General features: G+C 43.3%; 1 protein-coding gene across 2 annotated transcripts in view; it reads right to left on the minus strand.

The window, feature by feature from the left end:
- RMND5A (required for meiotic nuclear division 5 homolog A) overlaps positions 8,882 to 18,674 on the minus strand; it is a 60,837-nt gene continuing 51,044 nt past the window's right edge. The window contains exons 7-10 of one of the 2 annotated variants that reach the window (XM_018055355.1): positions 16,880 to 16,982; positions 14,441 to 14,595; positions 13,511 to 13,598; positions 8,882 to 12,438 (exon numbers count right to left, since the gene is read on the minus strand). In XM_018055355.1, the coding sequence (XP_017910844.1) occupies positions 13,535 to 13,598; positions 14,441 to 14,595; positions 16,880 to 16,982 (322 nt within the window). In that variant the 3' untranslated portion in view covers positions 8,882 to 12,438; positions 13,511 to 13,534. Of the gene's footprint in view, positions 13,599 to 14,440; positions 14,596 to 16,879; positions 16,983 to 18,674 lie in introns of both variants that reach the window. The other variant, XM_018055354.1, reaches the window with a different exon arrangement.

An 18,674-nucleotide genomic window follows, 5' to 3' on the forward strand; every position in this document is an offset into this window, starting at 1 on the left:
AAGGTCAGCACGACTGAGCAACTAACACATACATGAAAGGATTTCTTCACTCACCACAAATAAAATGGTAAAACAACAATTTGGAGATTAAAAATATTAACACAGGAAAAAGCAATCATTAGAACTGGCCCTCGAGAAAGAAAATAGAGCAGCCGTGTACGGAGCAGGAGGCCTCAGGCACGCCAGGGGTGGGCTGTGAATCTAGGCTCAGGGCTCACTGGAGACCGCAGACTTCCAGCCTGCTTGTTCTACCCGTGCAGAAGGAGGACCGACAGTTCAGAGCCGGAGGCCTCAGTCCCAACAGTCTTTTTTTTTTTTTCACTTGCCAATCTGTAGCCTGAAGCACTGGTTTTTACCAACTTTCCTATGTGAAAGACGCCCACAACACATTTTTGGATACTAAAATACAGGAACTAAGAGAAATCTCTGTACTATGCAGTAAGCTTGGTTCAGCTGGCCAGAATCCAGTTTCAACATTTAGTAAGGATGCATTCTTCTATCAAGACCATAGCCTAATTGTTGAAGAAAAAGAGAAATTGGTTGTTTCTTTTTCCTAGCTTTTAAACTGCCTTAAGAGAGCCCACCCTACGGAAATCCCCTGTGACACTTCAGCAAGTAGGTCAAAGAGAACTCTCTCTCTCTTTTTTTTTTTAACCAGCAAGAAGCTGCCCCTCCCTTCTGCGCTGGGCCTGTGTGCAAATCTTTCCTGCACATTATTTTGCAATAGCCAATTTTACGACAGCCATGATTGCTGGGACCTGACCTAAGCCATGACAGGCTCGACAGGCCACACTGGGCCTAGGCCTCAGGTTCTTGTAAGCATGAGTCATAATTCTAGGAAGCCCCACCAAGGTCCCCAATGACACCAAGGTCCCCGATAACACCAAGGTCCCTGATGACACCAAGGTCCCCCCTGATGACGCCAAGGTTAAGTCAATCACCACAATGACCCAAGGTTGAGTCAATCACCACATGCCAACTACACTATTGCTGAGACAAAAGACCACCTGTATATAAGCAGCTGTGATTCAGAGCTTGGGGCTCTCGTCAAGATTCCACTGTGCTGGATGAGACTTGGGCCCTAGCTCGAGCTAGCAATAAACCCCTTTATGCTTTTGCATTGCTGTGGACGTCTTATTCTCTCAGTTTTGGGGACTTGGACACTGGGCATAACAATGATTTTACAAGCTATTCCTAAAAGCAGACTTGAGTCTTTCTTCTCCACCAAAGGGAACTGCAGGAGGCCTCAGTTACCAGAGATTAGGTTAAATGCAGAGGAACTGAAAGCAGCTTCTTGGCTGTGCTAGAAATTAACTGTGCATTCTCCAGCAAATGACAATGCCTCGATACCTCAGTTTCCTCACTTGTAAAATGGGGGTAACAATAGTCCCTATCTCAAAACGTTGTTTGCAAGAATATATGCATTTTTTTCCGTGCCTAGAACAGCTTCTGGAATCCAGTAACAAATGGATCCTGAAAAAAATGAACATGTACTAAACGTCAAAATTACTGTTGTACCAGTTACACTCTGAACACAGCCACTCGTGTCTGATTCTTCTAACTTCTCTTATATCCATAAAAGGGGTACACAATAGTCATTCCTGAGGGGTCCATGTACTATATATATGCAGGGATCTCTGTCATACACATCTCACAAGAGCTCAGTCTCAGACGGACACGGCCTCTGCACTGCGTGATGAGAAGCTCCCTTCAGCCTGGCATCCTGAGCACCACACCCTGTCTGTGTGGTGAGTCTTACCATCCTTGAAACAGTGTAGTTTTCAAGACATTTCCCTCTAGTTATAAACCGTAGTGAGCATATGCTTCATTTACTTCCAAAGAAGCAGATACAGCTGGCTTATAGCACATGCTTTGTTTCATGTGATGACCTACACTCATTTTAGCAGTCACTTAATATTCTCCAGCAAGGCAGATGTGAACTTGTACAGCAGAAACAGTATGAAAAGCTTGTGCTCTACTGTTGGTCATCTCAGCACCTACTGAAGGCCGCGTCCCTGTGGGCCCAGTTCACCTCTGAGACGCCAGCTACCAGTTCCCCTTTTCTGCTCTCTCTGAGCTGGCTATGATTTGCGTATGTCATGGGTCCCACATTTTATTGGCTTAATGAAATAAAACCTACCTACCGGCTATTCAGCATTCACCATGGGCCAGGTATCTCATTTAGGCCTCCTCAAAACCATGAGGTGGGGCTTCCCAGGTGGTGTTAATGGCAAAGAACCTGCCTGCAAATGCAGGAGACGTAAGAGATGCAGGTTCCATCCCTGGACTGGGGAGATGCCCTGGAGGAGGGAGAGCATGGCAACCCAGCCCAGGATTCTGGCCTGAAGAATCCCATGGACAGAGGAGCCTGGCAGGTTACAGTCCATAGGGTCACAAACAGTAGGACACGACTGAAGCAACTTAGCACGCATGCACAACCATGAGGTGGAAACTATCATTCCTCTTTACAGATGGGTCAACTAAGGCACAGATAGGAAGTTTCTTTCTTTCTTTTTTTAAGGCGTAGACTTTATTTATTTATTTATGTTTGTGCTGGGTCTTCGGTGCTGTGCAGGCCTTTCTTTACTGGTAGTGAGCAGACTCTAGAGTGTGGGCTCAGTAGCAGTGACTCATGGGCTTAGTTGCCTCACGCCATGTGGAATCTTTCTGGACCAGGGATCGAACCTGTGTCCTTTGCAATGGGAGGCAGATTCTTAACCATTGGACCACCAGGGAAGTTGGATGGAAGTTTCTATCACTTGCCCAAGACCACACAACTGGAATTTGGTGGAATCAGGATTTGAACTCAGATCTAATTCCATACGCCAAACTCTTAAATACCCTGCTATATTGATTATTTTATAGTCTGTCTTTAATTTTTAAATTAGGCAAATACAGGCATACTTGAGATATTGTAGATCTGGTTCCAGACCACTGCAATAAAGTGAATATCACAATAAAGTGAATCACAAGAATTTTCTGATTTCCTAGTGCATATAAAAGTTATGTTTATACTATACCATAGTCTATTAAATGTATACTATATGTCTAAAAAAAGGCACGTACTTTAATTTTTAAAACTTTGTGGCTAAAAAATGTTAACCATCATCTGAACCTTCAGCAAGTCACAGCAGTAACATCCAAGACTACTGATGACAGATCACATAACATATAATAATGAAAAAGTTTAAAATATTGCTAGAATTACCAAAATGTGACAGAGACACAAGGTGAGCAAATGCTCATGAAAAAATGGCACCTGTAAATTTGCTAGATGCAGGGTTGCCACAAACGTTCAATTTGTTTAAATAAAAAAAAGCACTGCATCTGTGAAGCACAATAAAGCAAAATACAAAAAAATAGGGTCTTCCAATAAAGCATTTAAAAATGCTTTAAAGCTTTATAAGCATCTCAAAACCAAGGTGCACACTTTTTACCTACGCAGATACCAAGATAGAAAACAAAGGTCATCATTGGCTCTGAAATTTGATACATGGCAAGAATGTTCTAGAACGAGTATAGAATAGGGCTTCTGTCTGTAGTTAGGGTGAGGTTCCTGTTTCTACCATGAATACCACCAGAGGCCAAGAAATGTATGTCAAGGAGATATTCTAGTAATAGCAAACTCGTTTGTCTCACATCTCAGGACAGGTGAGAAGTTGCATTGACTACATGGGGTCGCAAAGAGTTGGACACGACTGAGCGACTGAGCTGAGCTGAATTGATGACTTAATTCCATTCTATGAATGAAATTTCACCTGTTACCTGGCTGAGATGCACAGTTAAGTGCATCTTGTGGCAGAGACCACAACTTACTTTTGTAACAACCATTCACCCCTTCTTCCTTCCTAACAGAACCTTCCTTTTATTATAGGCAGCAATGTGCCCGGCTCAAAGACTACATTACCCAGACTTCCCTGCAGCCAAGTGTGGCTAGTAAGTCACTGGGTAGAGCTTCCAGGAAAGACTTCAAAAGGGCTAACCTAGGTGGAAGCTTGTTCTTTCCCCACTTGCTTCCTCCTTGCTGCCTGGAACACAGACATGATCAGAGGTGAAACTGAGGCCACACGGCAAGACTGTGGGTCCCTTGGTGGCATGAAGCCACCACACAAACCTGACAGCCTACTGCATGTGTGCTGTTGATACTCACCAACAGACACAGGCCCTCAGCCCAAACTTCCAGAACCACCTCTCAAAGCTTTCATGACAATGTAATAATTTCCTGTGAAATTCCTCTGCAGGGCTGATGTGCTCACTGATCTAAATTAACTAAAAGCAACACAGTCTTGTGCTATGACAGGAAACCTGAAATGCATTTTTTTTTAATTGGGCTTTGTTTAGTCACTAAGCCATGTCTGACTCTGTGACTCCATGGACTGCAGCATGCCAGGCTTCCCTGACCTTCACTATCTCCCAGCATGTGCTCAAACTCATGTCCATTGAGTCAGTGATGCCATCCAACCATCTCATTGTCTTGTATTGGTTTTTGCTCTACATGATTCAGATATATATATATATCCCCTCCTTCTTGAGCCTTCCACCTCCACCCCCATCACAGAGCTCTGATTTGAGCTCCCTGTGTTATATAGCAGCTTCCCACTAGCTATCTATTTTACACATAGTGGTATATGTATGTCATTTCTAATCTGTTCAGAAGGGAAAGCTCCGAAAACAGTCTTGAATGCTAACAAATAACAAGCTTCTTTTTAAGGTACATCTTTGCTTCTGACAGGAAATGACACCAAAGTCCTTCATTTGAAAAGCAGCACTTGCTCGGTGGCTGAATGTGGTCTCCAAACGGAGTGAAAAGGTGAATCCCTACAGGAGACTGGCAGAACATCACTAAGGTCACATAGTGTAGGAAGCCAATGAAGTAAGGAGAGTGCGGAGAAGTTAGAAATCCACCCAGAAGTGAAGACAATAGGAAGAAACGGGAATGATTTTTAGAACAATCAGAGCAAGGAGTCCCAGCACTTGAGAGACAAGAACACTTTAATGCTTCACTATATTGAAAGAGACTTCTGAGCATTGTATGTGACAAAAACATCATCTTGCTGTATTTTCATTTAATTTCTCTCAGATTACCCTCATTGAGGGGAGACACCAAGATTGTCTGTCACCATGCTGCCCACCAGGACCTACTGTGCTCAACAAAAACTCACACTCGCCTTCATCACCTACCAAACAGGCCCTCCCAGGGTCTAACCTCATCCTCTCCCCAGCCACCTTTCATCCCACTGCGGCCAGAGTGGACCTTAAAAACACATAAGTAACTAGTGGGAACCTGCTATAGAGCACGGGGAGCTCAGCTCGGCGCTCTCTGACAACCTAGAGGGGTGGGATGGGGGTGGGGGTGAGAAGGAGGCTCAAGAGGCAGAGGATATATGAACACCTACAGCTGATTCACACTGTTGTACAGCAGCAACTAACACAACATTGTAAAGCAAGTATACTTCAATTAAAATAAGTTAAAAAGCACAAATCAGGAAATTTCCAGATGGTGGTTAGGACTTCAAGCTCCCACTGCTGAGGTCACTGATTCAATCCCTGGTTGGGGAACTTAAGATTTTGCACTCGTTCCCACCCTGCCACCCTCTCTCGCATCATTACATCTCGCCTTTCTCTTCCCTCCCATCATCCTGCAATAGTTAGGTCACTGGTGGGCATTAACCACACTACAGGATCTTGGTTCTCTTCTACTTTTCTGCACCTATTGGCAGTCCATAAGCTCCTGGAGGCCCAGGACTCTGCTTCTTCCTAATGCCTGGCACTTAAGAAGAAGAAAAAAACATTCTATGTTGAATGACTGAAGCTGTCATACTATGTTACTTTCTGCATTTCACAGGCACACATCTGCCTAAGTTACTAATGGATTCTGTTGCACAAGCAGATATTTAGCCTGAAGCACTTTGCGCTTTTCTGAGCTGGAGGAAAACATAGCTAAGGAAACAGGAAATTCCCTGACATGCAAGTGCCCTTGCTTAAGACAGTGCTTCTAATGTTTAGCTATTTTACATTTGCTAGTATGGAAGACTCACAGGAGCAGCACATCCCACTGCAAGAAAAAGGTTTTAGGAAAAAGAAAAATATATTATCACACATATTAACAGCAATTTCAACGAAGCTTTGTGAATGGATCATTGCATTATCACCCCTTAGTGCAAGGCTTCATTTTTTATCTTGGCTGTGCCTCATGACTTGTGGGACTTTGGCAACGAAAATGCAGACTCCTAACCACTGAACCGCCAAGGAATTCCCAATGCAAGGCTTTTTAAAATAGTGGATTCTGACCCATTAGAGTCATGAAATCAATTGTCTTGATAAGCATAAACCAAATAATAAGCACTAGGTAGTTTCTTGCAAGACTTTTGAGAATTATAAATTTTACATGTATACAGCGTTATACTAATTTCTTACTGGTTGCCAGAAAAAAAGTACGAAAGAGTGTCCTCTGGGAAGTGACATTTGCTTGCTGGGATACCGTTTATCTTCAAGCTTCTCTGGGGGTAGGGGGTGAGGGGCTTCAAGCTGTTCATTAGAGGGTGCATTTTTCAGTCTTTATTTTGCCATGACAAAACCCCAGTATTTTACATCTTTGGTGCTCATTCGTCCCTGTTTTGGTGGAAAGGGGTGGAAAATGCATTTCGCCATGCTGCAAATTTCCAGTAGTCGTGCACAGATGTGAGTTGAACCATAAAGAAGGCTGAGTGCCAAAAAGTTGATGCTTTGGAACTGTGGTGCTGGAGAAGACTCTTGAAGAGTCTGTTGGACAGCAAGATCAAACCAGTCAATCCTAAAGGAAATCAACCCTGAATATCCATTGGAAGGATTGATGCTGAAGCTGAAGCGCCAATACTTTGGCCACCTTATGTGAAGAGTCAACTCACTGGAAAAGACCCTGATGTTGGGAAAGACTGAAGGCAGGAGAAGGGGGTTGTAGATGAAATGGTTAGATAGCATCACTGACTCAACGGACATGAGTTTGAGTAAGCTCCAGGAGATAGTGAAGGACAGGGAAGCCGTGTGCTGCAGTGCATGGGGTCACACAGAATCAACACAACTTAGTGACTGAACAACAAACAACAAATAGTCTCTCAGTTACCTGGATGCCTAACGAAATACACTGACTTATAAGATAACTGTACCAAGAGAGTTCTAAGCACACTAAATTTAACTTTTCTCCATGACTCATAACTTAGTCATCAAGGCTAAATTTTGTTCAGTACATGTGACCCTTATCTGCCACATTTAAGAGGGAGGATATTTAGTAATATATATCCCTGGTGGCTCGGATGGTGAAGAATCTGCCTGCAACGCAGGAGACCTAGGTTTGCTCCCTGGGTCAGGAAGATGTCCTGGAGAAGGGAACAGGTACCCACGCCAGTATTCTTGCCTGAAAAACCCCATGGACGAAGGAGCCTGGAGGGCCCCAATCTATGGGGTTGCGAAGAGTCAGAAGACTGAGCGACTATCAATCAATACTTTATAACGGGCTTCCCAGGTGGCACTAGCAGTAAAGACCCCGCCTGCCAATGCAGGAGATGTAAGAGACGCAGTTGTGATCCCTGAGTTCGGAAGATCCCCTGGATGAGGGCACGGCAACCCAGTCAAGTAATCCTGCCAGGAGAATCCCATGGACAGAGAAGCCTGGCGGGTTACCGTCTCTGGGGTCAAAAAGAGCTGGGCATGACTGAAGCAACTTAGCATGCACGCACATACAGCACATTAGTGACCAGAGGCACAGTAACACATCTTTGGTGGTGGTTGTTCAGTTGCTCAGTCATGTCCGACTCTTTGTGACCCCATGAACTGCAGCACACCAGGCTTCTCTGTCCATCATATCTCCCTGGGCTTGCTTTTGTTATCCAAACGTTATTCACTGGAGACATTTCAATATTCACTTACATAACAAATTGCTGGCCAGTTTGTTAGTTTCTGCAAAAGCCCCCAGGTCAATGAGACAAAATAAGGGAGCATCCAGGGAACTCATCGTGAAGAAAGTTTTCTCAGGAGCACAGATGCGGATTCAGTAGGTCTGGGCTGAGGCCTAAAATCCTGCATTTCTAAACACTCTCAGGTGATGCTGCTGCTGAGTCTTATTTAGTTGCTAAATTGTGTCTGACTCTTTGCCACCCCATGGACTGTAGCCCGCCAGGCTCCTCTGTCCACGGGATTTCCCAGGCAAGACAACTGGGAGTGGTTGCCATTTCCTCCTCCAGGGGACCTTCCCGACTCAGGGATTGAACTCATGTCTCCTGCACTGGCTCATTCTTTACCGCTGAGCCACCAGGGAAGGCTGCACTTTGAATTTGGAGAAACCCCAAATGCTGCAGGGATAGGTGGCGATGCCAGGCTTCATCTATACCTCCTGGACATCCTAACTCCAGATGCCACTGGGTGTGGGATTCAACAGAAAATCTCAGATGAGAATGAGTCTTTCTCTCTCAGAAAATACAGAAGCGGCACAAAGAGATTCTGGGTCTCTACCACCTCAGGGTGTCATGGAGGAAGACGGACAATGCATCCTCTGTTCCTCCTTGGCAAAGCTGGGTGTAGCCACCCTCCTCCACCAGTAGCTGTCTGCTTGGTCAGGGGGTCCCAGGCACCCACAGGATGAGCATGAGGGGCAGGAACCTGTAATTATCAACCCAATCCCCCTTCTTTAGAAGCTGGGGACGGTGCCCAGCCAACACCTCCTCTCACACTGCTAGTGGCAACAGGAAAAGGATGAGATGGTGACAAAGATATTTTCTTAAACTCTTTACATGCAGACCCTCAGCAGAGGCAGACAGCAATGCTCTCTCACCTCCATGCTCCCTCCCTCCCTCCTGCCTCTGGCACCTGTCACATTTATACAGACTGGTTCCACAAAACACTTTTCAAATGTGCATTTCTTTAATTTTGAAAAATATACACAGGAGAAGCCATGTGTTTTACATAGGAATAAACACATTAACAAAGCATTTCTTATATTTTCCCAAAACCCTATTATATGTCTGAATTTTATAAATTAAATATATCAGAACCTTTTAAGTTAAAATGAGATCCCTGAAACTACCAGATACGCTCGACTTTTTCTCAAGATCAAATGAACAGAGAATGTGAATATGGTTTGTGTTAAATAAGGTTTATTGTTAGCTTTATTGCCTGTAGTCTATTAGATGCAACTTTATTGTGCCTTTGCAAACAGAATACATTTCTTAAAAAAAAAAAAACTGATCAAGATTTTCCATACATATAGCTCTATATGATAGATTACAGTGCAACACTATTGTTACATAATTATAGAAATACTATAGAACCCAAGAGCACAGGGTAAGCAAAAGAAATGCAATCCTGAGCCATCTGAAAAAGATGATCCGATGAATCCTTTTAAGTGTAGGTTTAGAAAACATGGAGATGGGGAAAAAAATACATGCACACTGCAGCCAGGAGCCAAATACATTAAATACCTGTTCAGCGAGACACAGGTGGGGGCAAATGGTGAATTTCAGACACATGCACACTCATTCATTCTCCCGTTTCCTCTCCTGCTACCCTCCCATCCCCGATACATTCACTCCCACCCCTTCCCAAAAGAAAAACATCAGGCACTAAGTCCTAGTGAACCCCACATCTGCCTTGCTGGAGAACATTAAGTGACTGCTAAAATAAGAGTGTAGGTCATCACCCATAATAGCAAACAAAGCATGTGCTGTAAGCCAATTCCAGCTGTTTCTGCCTCTTTGGAAGTAAATGAAGCATATGCTCACTACAGTTTAAAACTGTAGGGGGAAATGTCTTGAGAACTACACCGTTTTCTCTCCCTACATCTTGAAGTAAAATCAATAGCAGAAAAACCTGCCCTAAAACTAACTGCCTCATCTGCAATTAAAATACATTTGTCATTCTATTTTTGGTATCTATTCAATTCTCCTTCAATAAGCACAGTTTGTGAAGTTTGTATCTGTTTATGGTAAACACCACTGTGCCACAAAACACCTGCCATCGCTGGATGGCCTTACAAAGCACCAAATCTTCTGCATGTTCTTTGCCAACAACATTTCCTCAAGACCACAGCATTCTAGTGTTCCCAAAGATGATGCAAGTAGAGATAAGTAATGAAAGGTATTTGGTTTGTGTCTTCACCTTACACAGCCTAGCGATGAAGTTAACCAAACATGCCTCCATGCCTTCCCTGAAATTAACCTGAGTCAGCTGACTAAGCAGACTGGCCAGCCTGTCAATCCACTTAATCAGAGATTGAGCTGGAAAACCGGAGGGTTAATGTCTACCAGCAGCTTGTCTTGTGCAGATAAACCAAGAGTTCTTGGTTTTTGCAAAATCTACTGTCCCAGAGGGTGAAATCACCGAGGTGGAAAATAACTCACAGCATACAATATACTGAACTTAAACTGCATAACCTGTGGGACTACTTGGAGAGAAAAAAAAAGGATCTTCATTCCCCACATAATGAGACGTGTGTCCGTATACATCAGCTGCTACAGAAAAATCAGTAAGATTTGCTTCATCACTTTCTTAGGTTCAATCAAATGCTCATACACTCACAAGATACTCATACACCCTATGAATATGAGGTGGCTCTTCTCTTCAAAATTTTAAAAATCAAGAGGCACCAATACCCGTTCATTTATGTATTAGAAGTATCATAAAATCACCACTAATATGACAGAAATGGCATCAGTGATGACTGCACGAAGGAGAAAAAAGATCAAAAGACAACCTTTGCCGCTGCACTTCAGTGTGTACTTGAAAGCGCAGTGGCTCTAAATCAGAATGTAAGGATCTGATAAGGTTTTATTGGTTTAGCATAGTTCCATGGCCTCTGTCGGAGCCTGGGAAATGGAAATAGATTCCAAGAGATTTAAGAAATCACTCAGATTCTGTTTTAAATGCGCACTGTTATCATTAATCTGACTGTAAAAACCTTGGCTCTATCACGACCTTCTTCAAGAGAAAGCAGAGTGCAACGACTGCACTGACAGTCTCAGCGACGACCTGGTCCTGACACCACTGGGGAAGGTGTTTCTGGAGCTGAAAGGTCAGCATGCTGCATTTCCGTATCTTTGGTTAAGCTCTGGTCTCTTCAAATCCACCTCTTTCCTTCACATTTAGTCACCAGTGAATTTTAAGTCTGTATGTTTCATTATAGAAGGTCAAAGACATCATTTGCATGTTAAATTATCAGATCAACAGTTTCAAATTTTTGGCCCTAACCCTGCCCAGCGGGAACCACAAGGACCCTGCATGGGCAAATGCAAAATCAGATGCTTCCATTAAAGCATATTCTTTCTAAAGTTTCACGAGCTGCACAGAAAACTGTCAATAGGGCTGCCAACACTGTGAGAGGGACAAAGCGGAGCTTTTTCTGGCTTCTCTTCTTGAAAGGGGCCTAAGCCAGCTGCTGTGGGGTCTGGCTGTCAAAAACACCTATCACCAGCCTCCAGAGCAATGTCAGTAATGTAGGAACCTTACACAAAGCCTCAATATTGTGTGGGTGTTTGAGGTGAAAAGGTGAGAATAAGTTGTAACTAAAACTAAATCTGGCCTAGTGAGCAAAAGGTAAAAAAAAATTAAAAAAAAATTAAAATAAAAAGACACTCTGGGTTTAACTGAAAGAAAAAAAGATAAATCACTTTTACATCCTTGGCCCAAGCGTTGCCTGGAGTTCTCTACCTTCTCCTGGAGTCCAAGGAGCTACTGTCTGCTCTCTTCCTTCACTGCTTTAGCAGACAGTGGGTTCCAACAGGAGAGCTGTGGAGTTGAGCCGGAAGTTGGCCAAAGCAGGAAGTCAGGCAAAGCGAGCACTGAGCCGGCCAATCAAATCCTGGCTCAGCCCCACAGCATACAGTAACAACCCTCACCGTCAGCCTGACCACACACAGCAGCCAAGCAGTATCCCCTTCATTTACAAATAAATCCAAGCTCTCCCTGGTAAACATTTCAGGACGAACCATCCCGGCTGGTATATAACAGCAAATGCTGCCAGTTTCCAATAACTGAGCACCAAATCCGGTATCACCCTCCTCCCCGCCCGTGCAAACAAAGTCAGTCTGCAGTTTAAAATGTGAAGCGCCACGTTTCTCTTTGCTTCTGTGTCGTCTCCTTTCTTCATTTTCTCGTGGAAGTTTTCCTATATTGATAGTCAGTTCTGAGTCAGATGATATAGAGTTGCAAAGTATTTGGTGATTTCCATATGACATTCTCCTCAAAATGAAGTAATTTCATGGGTTTAAGTCAGAAGTGCGTCCACAGACGTCTTTTCCTTGTAGTTCATCATACAGAGAAAGATTCTCACGCATGGCTATTTCCGGACAGTGCATTAAATGACGATACCTCACAAGAGAAACGATCATTATCTGTATCCATCAGAATAATATACAGATTCACAGTCAATGAGATGATACGTTTTGCAGAAGAGAGGCATTGAACAGGATGCTATTCAAATACAAAAAAACAGCAATAAACATTCTGTGCTAACAGTTAGCAAACAGAAAATTTGCTAACTTCTAACTTTAAGGACTGAAAGTGATGAGTCTGATAACTGCATCTGAGGACTGAACATGCTTCTTCCCTTCCAGATACACAATGTTTGATGCTGGTGCACATGTATATATATATGTACACACACATGCACAACACTGTGTCTGCAATGATATACAAATGCAATATACACAGCCAAGTCCTGAAGGCAGATTTCAGAGAAGAGGGCTACCAAGACCAAGAGAGCAAATGTCAACTTAACACTTCTAACATCAGAATGTTGTTTTATTGAACACACTCTTAAAACAAGCATCGCTTGGCAATAAAAGCAAAGAAACAAAAGTACTGCTTCCACTCTGTTCTAGTGGAAGACTGGTCACGCCGACCTGCCAGTAAATTCATTAAGGAATTTTGCAACAGGCAGCCTGCTGGGGCTACCAGCACAGCTCAGGCGCAGGTCTGCTGACTTCTCAGTGAGAGCTAGAGCAGAGGAAAATATCAGAAAGCAAATTCGCAATTTATCACAGCTTTCTTCCTTAAGCAAAACAAAAACAAAACCCTGCAGATAAGTTTCATAACCACAATTCAGTTTATCAAACTTTTTTTCTGAAGGATTTTCATTTAATTATGTTACATAACAGGAAATAAAACTTCTTCACAAACATTCTCAAGGCTTACAGTTATCGGGAGAATGGCAAAAGTAAAAGCAGGAGCACTACTAAACACATGGCAGGAAGGTAAATTTCTGTTTCTGCTCTTAAAAAGTAAAAAAATCACCATATAATTAAGTACAAAAACCTGCATTGAATGACAACTGCTGGTGTATTTACTTGATCAGAAATGAAGACCAAGAATATAATAAAGCCCTATGATAATATCCAACTGGAGCACTCCCCACCGTGCGTACACACTAAGATGTTGGCAAAGTTTCTGGAGCATTAGCTTATAGAAACATGGGAGTCCTTGGTTAGCTGCATTAAATGGAACGTTCTCTTCTGAAATGCACCCTCGATTCAGTTTCACTTACAAATTGCAAACTAAAGTTATTTCTTCAGAAAAATATCTGTTTGGCATCTCCTGGACTTTGTTCCATTGGACAATATGGACACTTTAATCTAAAGACAAGAAAGAAAACATTGAATCAAGAAACAGGATCAGTACTGAGCATTCAATTTTTGTCTAGTTACAGAGTATCTTGTAACAATTACACTCACAGATATGCTTGCTTGTGCACATCTATAACTGTGCTTTCCCTTAATAGAACAGCCATGAAGAGTTAAAAATAAACACGTCCAAGCCAGACCCTAAATTGCACAGTTCTTCTTCAGTGGCAATCAGTGAAAAGTATTTTGAAAACAAAACAAAGACAACTGTTCTGAAAACTGCTTCTGGGGTTTCAGAAGCAAATTCAATTTTTTTTTCTCCAAGGTTTAGCTTGCACCCATCTCAGAATGACTTTCAGATGTACTTGAGTCACAATCCACACACGTGCAGCAAAACTGGTGCCAGCTGCTAGGCCTACACAGCACGCAGCCAACCCAGAGTGGCCTACATGCCCGTGGTGGCACACGACATGCTGCGGTGGCATCAGAAACCAGCATGGTCTGAACCAAATTGTCATCCACCTGCATTCAGCTGCTGAGAAGGGCACAAACAGCTTCAGGGCCTTTTCTTCAAAGAAAAGACTTCACTGTAATGGGTCTGAAATGAGCTCCAATGAGAAATTCTTTAGCTGCCTATGCTAGAAATAGGGTTTTGAAACTGTTTTTTAAAATCTAATTAATAAACTCTTGAACAAATTTCTCAGTCTTGAGATTGAGAGATCACATACCACCCACTAAACAAGTAAAGATATATATTTCTAAACTCTAGCTATGTTTATTTATCCTTATTATTTATTGTCCCAACAAGTTCCACATATATATATCACTAACATTTAAAAATTCAAGACACTTACTTGCTACCATTAAACATTTTATTCAGGGCATCTCTTGATATAATATGACCACAGACCAATTTCATGGGTGGATTGTTATCTGTTGTTTGCTGACGAAGAATAGGACAGGCAAATATCGAGTGATACCAGCACTTTTTACCAAGGTCCACTTCAATCTGTTTTTAAAAAGGTAAAGGACTCACGTTATATTTCAGGAAACCATCCACATGCCAGTATGTACTCTGCAGCAAAGAACATTTATCAAACCTGCTCATACAAAGGTAACTTTTTACAGCACTCTTCTAAACTAACTCAAAGATGGACAGTCTTAGGGACACAAAGTATTACCTCATCATTCTAAATCAACCTTCAAAATTATTTATAACACGATATAGCAAACCAAATTCTAATGCCTGAAAGCAAAGGTCAAAGGCAAGGCAATACTCTGGAAGTCAAACTCTTAAAGACTCATCAAGATATATGAAAGAGTAAACCCACCAAGGGACTTCCCTGGCAGTCCAGTGCTTAGAGCTCTTACCTCCACTGCTAGGGCAGGGGTTTGATCCTTGGTCAGTGAACTAAGATCCCACATGCTGCATGGCATGGCCAAATAAATAAACTCACCAGAAATGCTGATGGTTTTCACAACACATCGATACAATTCAGGGTGCTAATTCATTAAAGGCAGACTAAATATTCTTTATTGCTGTGTGGGCTTTAGATCTGGGTTTCCGGTGTTTTGTATGCAACTGTCCAGAGAAACCACCTGAAACAAGGGCTTCAAACTAAATTTCAGCTGGAGAATTCACACCCCATCCATCTGCGCCCATAGCACTCTATCAGCTCTCTCTCTCTGCAGTTAACAAAACAAAAGCTATGAAATCACCGTAGCGTAGTGGCTAGCATGTGACAGGCTTCACAAACAGCAGTTCTTTCTGCTTTCTTTTCTTCTAAATCTCAAATGGCTAACAACAGAAAAGTCTGTATTGCCCAGATTCTTCCAAACAAGTTGGCAGAGTGTAACAATGATCCCGAGATAAAACAACCAGCTCGTTCCCCTCCACCCCCAACTGCTTTATTCCCCTGACACCCGGGTGCTGGGTGGATTCAGACTTCAGTGTGCTCTGTTCTAGGATGCAAGCGTCAGACACTGACAACACAGCTGGGAAACTGCCAGTTCTTGCAGGCACCTGCCTCAGCAAAGAGAGGGAAGGCACGAGTTCTTCTCACTTGTTTCAACAAGCAGCTGCCACGTGGACCACTGCTTGCGTCCTGACCACACTCAGGACTGGGTGTGCACCTGCGCCTTTCATCAGAACTGATCTCTGAGAAGCTAGGGCAACCAACTGACAGTTATCAGCTGGAATTACAAGGGAACTGCAGATAAACCTGCACACAGAGGTGGCAGGAGTCACGCAGGAATGAGAATTCCTGTCAAAGATCCAGTGCCTACTGTCAGAGGCCTAGTAGAAACACACACACACACGCACGCACGCGCGCGCGCGCACACACACGATGACCTATGTTATGCTTCCATGTCATAACTCCTATGGCAACAAAACCTGACTACCTACTGTGTGTCCCGTATTTTTCTAAGCATTCCTGTTATCTCTATCTAGCCTTTAACAGCCTCATAAAGAGAAGGATGGTCCCCATTTTAGACAGGGACAAACTACCACTCTGAGAAGAGAGAGAGCTAGCAACTGACTACAGTACATGCTGACCTTCCAGACGCTCTGAAGGGTAGTGCAGGGTGGAGAACAGGAGTGAGGCACTCTGTGCTCCAGGAAAACTGGTGCAACAGGTCTTCAGATAGTTAAATATTTTCAGAAATTGATTTTATGAGCCCAGTCTTTGCATCTCCTCATATCTATCTAAGGTTCTGTCTCCCAGGCTGCAGTCCTCATTCTGTTCCCAGTAAAACTTAACTCACAACTCTCATACATTTTTTTTTGAAGTCGACAGCACTTAGAACACCGCTCATGCTTCAGTATATCCACCTTTCCCCCTTCTGACCTTTTCCTTCACCAGCTGTCGCTGCTGCTCTAAGTCAAAATGGTAAGAAAACTCCAGTGCCTCCAAAATGTACCTATGGCTCAGATAGTAAAGAATCTGCCTGCAATGCAGGAGACTAGGGTTCAAACCCTGGGTGGGGAAGATACCCCAGAGAAGGGAATGGCAACCCTCTCCAGTATTCTTGCCTGGAGAATTCCACAGACAGAGGAGCTTGGCAGGCTACAGTCCATGGAGTCACAAAGAGTCAGACACGACTGAGTGGCTAACACTACCACCTACTCTGCTTTTACTGTTTAATCATGTCTCCGTACAGATAAAAGAATCCCTGTCAAATGGCTACAGTAATATTTCCTGATTAAAAGGCAAAATAAGCATTTAAAATCCATAGCATCCACGTTCTTATCTTGACGGGAGAGGTAATAACCAACAGGAAATGGCACTCACAGGTAATTCATCTTTCTGGTTCCAAACGCCAGTGCACTGCCTCTGTTCGATCACAGCTTTGATGTTAATTAAAGCCGGCAGCGCCACACAACCTGCTGAGAAACTGGAGGGCAGAAGAGGAAATGTTAAAGCCAGGCCAGGTGGCAGAAAGCTTGGTCCCGGGCAACACCAATTCCTCCAGCCTGCATGCTGTGTGCAGAGGGTCCCACTGGATTCTAGGTACGATAAAGCCATCTGTTTTGCTAAAGTAGCGTACACATTTCAAGTGTAGGAGAAGGAGAGTAGATTTCTTTGCCACGCAAAGGGGAAACGGCAGGTTAGTGCCTCAGGAACTGCGGCCCCCCCACAGAATTCTTAGCATTAATGACACTCTGAAACGTTTCCTTGCACAGCCCCTTCCAGACCTGGATCACCCTGGAGAGCCAGGGCAGAAGTACACACTTCTCAGATCTGCAAGTGCTCGCGGTCAACTTTCTGCTGAGTCCCTCTTCAAGACTGCCCTCACCTGAAGGAAGCAACCTGACCAGGGTCACATTCTAAGACAGCTCCACCTGATGACACAAAAGCTGTCCCAACTGGGATGACCCCACCAGCCACCAGAGCTCCGGAGTGCCACAAGGGTGGGCTGAGGCCTCTAGCAACACTGCATCAGAGTTCAGCCTTCCTCTCTGCCTGATCCTGACCTCCTGCACGTCTGTCTCCCCCCATTTCAAGTCTGTCCCAGGGAACCTGACCCTGCAGCCCGACAGCACGTTAAAGTGAGCTGCACTGTCTCCTACGTAGGACTCTGACCCCTGTGAACACAGGCTGCACCTGATTCATCTCCGTGTCCCACACGACGCCTGGATGGAGCAGGGATTCAAAACACTAGAGGAATCAAAGGAATCAAAGAGCTGCAAGGGTCAGTTCTTAAAACAGGTTCTTAAACCTTTTGATCTCAGGGCCCCTTTACAGGCGGAAACATTAAGGATCTCAAAGGGTGTTTGGTTTTGTGAGTTCCACCATTATTTATTGTATTAGAAAGTAAAACTGAGAAATGTTTAAAATTTAAATGTTGAAAATAATAAATATATTACATGAGATAGATAAGATTCTCACAAAAAATAACTATATTTTCCAAACCAAAAATAACCTTGCGAGAAGAGCCGCACTGTTCTCTGTTTTCACCTATCTTCCTAACCTCCGGTTTAGCAGAAGACAACTGGGTTCTTACACCCTCTCTGCACTGTCTGTTGCAATGCATTCTTTCTGTTGAAGTGGAAAAGAATCCAGTCTCACACAGATATGTAGCACTTTAACTGCCTTTTCATGTAATTGCGGATATTCTTTAATGCCTCACTAAAATGCCACAAAGTAGCAGTCTGTTAAAAAGGTTAGCTGCGAAATGGAATCTGAATCCTTGCTGTTATGAGAGTATTTTTTTTTACTCTGCTCTACTAAAACCCAATGGTCTTGAACTCTGAATGAATCCTTGACTCATGCATGATTTTGTAAGACCATACTACTCTTCTAAGAGCTACTACGTTTTATTATATATGGAAAAATTAAAATTATCCTCACCACCAATTTCATCAGAAATGTCTTTAAGCACTGGGAAGCTGTCAACCTCACAGTGGTGGGTTCAAGTTTCCCCAAATTTCTATTTTAGCTTAAAAATTCCATCACTGTGGCAAAAGACACCATCAGTTGCCTTCCCTGACATGAGAGGCCCACTTCATTCATCTGAACAGATGTCTGCCAAAAGCCTGAGTGTGAATAACTGTAGTGTTTCAGTATTTTCGAGTAAAAACTGTGT

This window comes from Capra hircus, chromosome 11, assembly GCF_001704415.2.
Source record: "Capra hircus breed San Clemente chromosome 11, ASM170441v1, whole genome shotgun sequence".
In the NCBI taxonomy this organism is placed as follows: Eukaryota; Metazoa; Chordata; class Mammalia; order Artiodactyla; family Bovidae; genus Capra; species Capra hircus.